General features: G+C 29.8%; 1 protein-coding gene across 1 annotated transcript; it reads left to right on the top strand.

Moving 5' to 3' along the window:
• Positions 1-315: 315 nt before the first annotated feature.
• LOC149881636 (uncharacterized) lies at positions 316-2,007 on the top strand. Its single transcript, XM_090067193.1, has 2 exons — positions 316-588; positions 884-2,007. The coding sequence occupies exons 1-2, from the start codon at positions 570-572 to the stop codon at positions 2,005-2,007; spliced, it is 1,143 nt and encodes a 380-aa protein (XP_089923319.1). The 5' UTR covers positions 316-569.
• The last annotated feature ends 5,660 nt before the right edge of the window (positions 2,008-7,667 follow it).

Consider the following 7,667-nt stretch of genomic DNA (forward strand, 5'->3'; position numbering starts at 1 on the left):
TTTTCAAGTTTATACAACTTTTTACGATTTTGAAAATATATTTTATTCGAATTAACACAATTTTGAAAACCGTCAAGTAATATTTCGCACAACTTTTAGCGATTATGAAACACGTCTGCACACAACTTTTAGCGACGTCGAAGTTTTTTCTGACGACTTCGAAATACGACGACCTCAATTGTTTTATCTAGAAAAAACTGTTACCAGTTACAACACATACAAACGTCAGTATATTATCTTAAAAAAAATTCTTAGATACATTCAAATAGATAATTTTCAAAAGTTCCTAAGAACGATGCACGTAGGAGTATTTGACGATTTTAGCTGGCCAAAATTGGAATTATTAAAAGTGACCGTACCCACTTAATTACCTACCCTTATTATCTCTCGATAATGGTCGCTTAATGAGCAGTTAATGGTTTGGTTATAAAAGTAGTAATTGGAACTACACAGTCTAGTTAAATATCCGATCTATATCTGCGTGGTTCATTTTATTTACGAGCGATTTTAGTGGTGTTTATTGAAGCTGTGTACAAGTGTTTACAACAGAAGTTTTACAGTGTTATATCATGGATGAATCTATGACAGGTATGTACATTATTTACTCTTACTACCGTTTTGAAATATTAATTACCACAAAAGTTATGTACCATGAAACTTAGCATTTTTTTAACGAATTTTAAAGTAAATTTTGACTTTAAAAGTGAAAAAGTTGTAGTGCGCATTGAAACCCTCTTAGTTTTTTTCGTTTTTCTATGAGTTTATACCACTAGCTATTTAAAAATTATAAGTTCAACTGCCTGTTGATGCCATTTAAACTTTAATCATGTTCTAAGCATATCAAGGTCCAAGATGAATTTTTCAACTTAATTTTTTTTTCTAGATGGGTCATCAGGAATGCAAACAATCTCTCGTTTGGATTTCTACAACAGTATTCAGCAGCAGGAGGCTCCAAATTTCAATGAAAAAATGGACTTAGCTGATCAAAATTTGTTATTAAGAAATCAATATACCGAAGAACTAAAAACAGTATACAAGCGTCAAATGTCGAGGTTGAAAGCTATTTTTAGAAAAATGTGGTCGTCTTCATCCAGAACTCATGAAATATTTATTAAGAAGCATGGCCCTTGGCTGCAAGGGAGTTTCCAAATACCGGGTACCCCATCCACTTCATCATCAGCAGGACGACCAAGAAAAAGTTTTGTCGATTCTAGTGAACGTTCAAAGAGGAGAAAAACAGAACAGCTCAGGAAAGATGTGGAACCAGAAGCTATTGTTTTTGCAGCTGAAACTTGTTTGACAACAAGTGGCAAAAGAAGTGCTGCAACCGTCCTCAAAGATCTTAAAACATCTCCCAAACGAGCGGGAAAGTATAAAAAAGCCTATCGCAGCAGTCTTGAACCTACAAAAAAATCATTGACACCGTTAGAGGCTCTTTTAATATTTACTGACGCAGGCCTAACAAAATCTCAATATGAAATCGTACGTACAAGTGACAAGAAGCAATGGCCCTGCTACAGTATTTTGGTCGAAGAAAAAAAAACATGCTATCCTGATCCTGATTCGTTCACAGTCACAGAAAGTTTAGCTGAAGTAGACTTACAAAGTCTGTTAAACCATACTGCCGAAAGATTGGCGTTGTATTTAGAAGAAGTTATCAAGAATCTAACGGAAAGTGGGCGTAAACATATGAAATTATCTACGAAATGGGGTTGTGATGGCTCCCAGCAGACACAGTTTAATCAAAAGTTTGAGGATGACTCTAATTCTGATGCCAGTATATTTCAATGCTCAATGGTTCCATTACAGCTAACTTGTGGAATAAATAAAAAGGTTATCTGGCAAAACCCTACACCATCGTCTCCAAGATTTTGCAGGCCAATTCGAATTAGGTTCATAAAAGAAACTGCTGATGTAATAGCTGAAGAAATTGCTTACATGGAAAACAAAATTGTAGGCTTGAAACCAACTCAACTTCAAGACATAGCAGTAGAACAAAGTCTGTAACGCAGCAACCACCACTAAATCGACCATGCGATGTTATATTTGTGGAGCAACATCAAGATAATTTAATGATTTGGACAGAACATGCGTTGACAATCAAAGCAGCTACAAATTTGGACTATCCATTCTGCATGCTAGAATACGGTGTTTTGAAAGTCTCCTTCACCTATCATATAAATTGCCTGTAAAAAAATGGCAGAAAAGGCTGAATGAAGATGAGAAGAGACTCTTCTCAGATAGGAAAAAGAAAATCCAAGATGAATTCAAGAGCAAAATGGGCATTCTTGTCGACATACCTAAGGTTGGATTTGGGAATACCAATAACGGCAACACAAGCAGGAGATTCTTCAACGACCCGGAAACATCTGCAGATATCACTGGAGTAGACTTCCGTTTAATTTCCAGAATGAAAATTATCCTAGAAGTAATTTCCAGTGGCCACAAGATTGATGTAGAAAAGTTCAGACAGTATACTTTGTATACTGCAAAGCTTTATGTGGAACTATACCCCTGGTGTCACATGACTCCAACTCTGCATAAAGTTTTAGTACAGGGTCCTGATATAGTAGAGAATGCGCTTTTGCCAATTGGACAATTGTCGGAAGAGGCTGCTGAAGCCAGAGATCCCCATCTTGAAAATTTTCTAGAAAAGATTGTAACCAAGATATCATCAATAGGTTATTGTTAACATCCGACCCTCTGTTGTCCAGCATTGGGAAAAAGAAACACAAACTTACAAAGCCTTTTTCAAAAGAAGCTGTGGAATTGCTTCTTCCTGGAGAAGTCCAAGATTCCGACACTGAAAACAACGAAAATGAAGAATATTCTGACAATGACGAAGTGGAATCTAATTAAATATCAAAATATAGTATGTTATTTACCATAATAAAGTTTGAAAAATAATATATCTTTTATTTCCTCAAATCCTATTGAATAGAATAAAATGTAATCCCTAAAGTACCCATCTTTCCCCTATATTGAACGCCACTGGCTAGGATTTGTACAAAAAACATTTAATTTACAATTTCTTGTCATATGGTAAAGTTTTCAGCTGTTAAAAAGAGAGAAATAATTTTGGCCAGCTAAAATCGTCAAATACTCCTACGTGCGATGTTAGAATTTTCCATAAAGAATTGTGCTGATAAATAGCTAATAGAAACTCGTAAGTCTATTGATAGTCGGCTTTTACACTGCTTAAGTAACCACAAAAAAAGAACCAAAACAGTGTGAAAACTCACTTCTTGGTCTTCATGGGATAATTTTGTAAAACATTTTTGTTATTAGAAATTAGGGTTTTATGAAATAAAGCTGTGACCTTTTAATTTTATTTACATGACTCTAGTTCGACTAATTTTAATGTGTATTTACAACTCAGACTAGAGTCAATACATAAATATTTATCAATAAAGCGAATAAGTGGAATGTTTTGCAAACAATTTTTTCCGTTATTTCTGTTGATAGTTATAATAATGCTGTTAAGTAAAATGCTAATTTTTGTAAAAAAATATTGTGAAAATGATTTGTTGACACTAATCTATTACTTTTCTTTTGAACTCTTAATAAACCTGAATTATGAGTTATTTCCGTGGTTTCTTTAGCACAGTTTGTATCTTGGGGGTTTGAAGTTAATTTCCGTCATAATAAAGTAGCACAACCGAAAGTAATTTTCAATTGACACATTTTTCGTGAGTATTAGTGATTACACGAACTACTGGTTTTTGTTGCATCATTAATATCTACCACAAAATTTTATTAAAGTGACGTGACAGCCTACACGTCGACCATTCCTAGAACGGAATTTTTGGTCCGCCCTCTATTCGAGTGTTAAAATCAGGATTAAATACCTTAAATGTAATAATCTTATGAAGGTCGTAAATTTATTAAGTTATTCAACGTGAAATCTTTTTTAACGGGCCTTTGGTTTCTCGTAAGTCCACCCTCCTCCCCGGGGGCTTTAAGGAAAGCTTTCAAACAGAAGTTTTACAGCTCACAAACTCGAACAAAAATGGATTGAAATTTTTTTTTATGAATGATGATTTGGATTTTGTAAAAATGTTTAGCAACAGTTATTGATTTTGTTTTAAAAAAAAAATTCAAAAATAATTGTTGAAGTTCACGAATGTTTCTAGCCCCTTTTTTGAAAATTCCAACCTCATATGAAAAATGACCTTTCTAATACTGATTCAAATTGAATGGCATATACTACCGCACTGACTTTTGGGATACTTCATTTAAATCTACTCATGAGAGCGTCTACACTATGTAAGAAGATTGTTGATTACAGTGTTAACTGGACTTACCTACAGTTTATTCTTTTATATTACAATTTTTTTCGATTATATAGCTGATTAATTTTTTTTTTAACCGCTTTTTTAGCTATTAATTACGATGAGTTAATAATATGCTTAAGAAGTGTTAATAATAATGTTAATAGAATGTTAATAATACATTTTTAATTTAATCCTAAACGCTATTGTTTCCGTGTATATTCTTCAAACGTAACCTTCCTCAACAAAAAAGTCTTATTGTTTTAATGGTTTTAAAAGCTAAATATTTTAAATTAAGTGTTGAATATTTAAATATTATAACAACAGTTACCGTTGATAAAAACCTGGGTGCTCATTCGTTTGAGAGGTGATTTTTCTATATTCCGGGATGTTAGAAGCAGACTGAAGTTTTCCGGCTTAAATGCTGTTGACTTTTAACAGCGTTTAAAAAATAAATCTCAAATAAGCCTAAGATTACTAGTTTTGATTACTCTATTTTAAAAACTTAATTTTGTTTGATTTAAATTTGCAGATTGTTTTTTAACAATCTGTGCATAAAACGAATTATTACTCAGCACAAGATCAGTTCATCCTTGTCTTTATATCAAATAAAACAAGAATAAGAGTTATAAGTGGCTCTTATGCTTTTGTAATTGTACAAACTAAAATCTAACAGTTTTAAATCCGCACTAGCTCTGATAACGCAATTACTTGGTTTAACCACCAACTTGGTTTAACCACCAACTTGGTTTAACCACCAACTTGGTTTAACCATATCGCGACCTAAAATAAATGTTTTGGTTATTGGCATAACGCAATCAGACATTTGAAATAATCAGTTCGATTGGAATGCACATCACGTAAAAATATAGACATTTTATTTTAAACTCCTTAAGATCAAGTAAATAGAAAATATTAAACGACAGAGAAGATATTTTGAAATTATTGCTATTACTGGTGTTTTGCCGCATTTGTTTGCTTTTAGCCTAATTGGCTCCTTTTTTTGTTTTTGTAATAAATATTTCAAATAATCAAACGTTTTTTTTTCGTTTTTTTTTATATATCTTAAATTTGCAATTCAAAATTAATTTGCTTCTTAATATTTTGAACCTTTTTTAGTTTAATAAATATTGATAACACTCGTATTTTTAAACATTCGTATTATAATACAACTAATAACAGTACCAATAATAAAAAATTACTATATATTTACAATATAAATATATAGTAGCCCTAACGGTTTACTTTATATTTGTAAAACTCTTGATTTTTAAAATTTATTCGTGTATAATTCCTAAAAGTAAGAACTTTTGACATATTAGACAACTATTTAAAGTAGTTTTGCATAATTATCTATATAATATTCTTAAATATATAATATACTGAACTAAAAACGCGTGTATGAAATTAATTTCACTTAACTCTTTTTTAAAAAAATCGAATTTGCCGTAAGATTCGTTAACAAATTTGCTAAAAGCTCACTTTAATAATCAAACTATCTTCACAAAAAACCTGAACAATCATTTCATTTGGGATGGTTTTATTCAATTTTATTTAGAATGCTCGTGAAAAAGATTCCTCAAAACTGTTTTCATTCCTATCCCGACCATAAGAAACAAGTTGATTATAAGTTATGCGTTCGATAAAAGAACGGTTATAAAGCCAAATTTGGAGAGATGTAATTAAATTATATATAGTAGTATCTACAATTTTGTTTTGTTTAATGTAAAAATTTATGCTGCTCCATATTGCAATTATACTGTATAATATTATTAAAGTAAACGAAATTTATATTATGAAGTCATTTTGTTTAACTTCTAAATTTTTTTATTGGGCGGCTACCTAGTTAATATCCAGCTGTGGTAAAATTTTATACGGTGGTACCTTCGTTTTTAAGTTTAATTAGTAAAGAGCGCTTTTTAGTCAGAACTGTTAACAAGTAAAATTATATAGCTTTATTAAAATAATAAATTTGAAAATTTATTATAATAGTTTTTTAAAGAGTTAATCCTTTACAGTAAAGCAACAGAAACTAATATACATTTTTGTATTATACGTTTAATTTGTCTAACAAAATGTTATCAAAACCATCACCTATTTAAAATTCTAGCATATATAGTTAAACATTTTTCTGACTTCATATTTCTACACACTTCCAAATATGTTCTTTTTTTAACTATTGATGTCTTTTAACTTATTAAAAAATAATAACTTTTGGTTTATAAGAAATGAATAAAAACAACCTTGATGAGTTAAATTCAGTGGCATGCTTCCTGAATGTCATCTAATATAATTCATTAATGCTGTGTAATGGTTTACATATATTAATTAAGATTCAAGAGATAAATTCTATGATAACTTAATGGTAGTTAAATATTTACAACTGTCACATAAAAAGGTGGTTTCTGAATCATAAAAATAAAAGTGAAGTTTAAATTATTAACTCTCAGTATTTCAAACTGTGTGGATTGATATAAAAACTCCAAGGACAAAGTTTCAAAGAATTTGGGCAATATTTTTTGGGTAACCTAAGCAGGTTTTCCATCCTCTCACTGTTAAAATTAAATCAAATTTGTTTGATAATTTAAATTAGATGTATATAAATACTATTAAAGTAATAACCATTCAATGTTGCAGTAGTTTTCATTTATTTGAACGCAGTTCTCTTTTTATTTGAACAAGGTTTCATTTCTTTTTCTTGAAATTTTTGGCAGTGTTCATGACAATTTACAACTTATGCTTTTACTCTCCTATTACAATTCTGGATAAGTGCAACTCCTCTTTTAGCTGCATTTTCAAATTTCTTTGATTTATTTTTGTATTTCTACTAAATTAAATTAATTTCCAAGAAATTCTTTGGAATTTCAAACATAAAAAAAGTAAATGAAAGATTTCTGATAGATTTTGTAAATCTGAGCAGAATTGATATATATATATATATATATATATATATATATATATATATATATATATATATATATATATATATATATATATATATATATATATATATATATATATATATATATATATATATATATATATATATATATATATATATATATATATATATATATATATATATATATATATATATATATATATAGTTCTTGTCCTTTGTGCTGTAGTCATCATTTGCTTTTTGTTTGTTTGTGGAAACATCAGCTTAAAAAAAATGTTAAAGTAACTAGTCCCTTGCTCAATTACAAGTTAATGACAATGAAATGTTTGAAGAATAGCTATAGTAAGATTTAGTTGAAGATTTAAATTATTTTTGGAATCTGTACTCCTGGTATAAGCTAGTGCTAAGCTCTCAGTTAAACTTAAACCACAAATAAGATGATGGAGATCACTGGAAATTGTTCACATAAAGGATATATCTTTAAATTGATTTTT

The sequence above is a fragment of the Hydra viridissima genome, unplaced genomic scaffold, assembly GCF_058129835.1.
Source record: "Hydra viridissima isolate aposymbiotic clone 2 unplaced genomic scaffold, HvirCarnegie_v1 scaffold_11, whole genome shotgun sequence".
Taxonomy (NCBI): domain Eukaryota; kingdom Metazoa; phylum Cnidaria; class Hydrozoa; order Anthoathecata; family Hydridae; genus Hydra; species Hydra viridissima.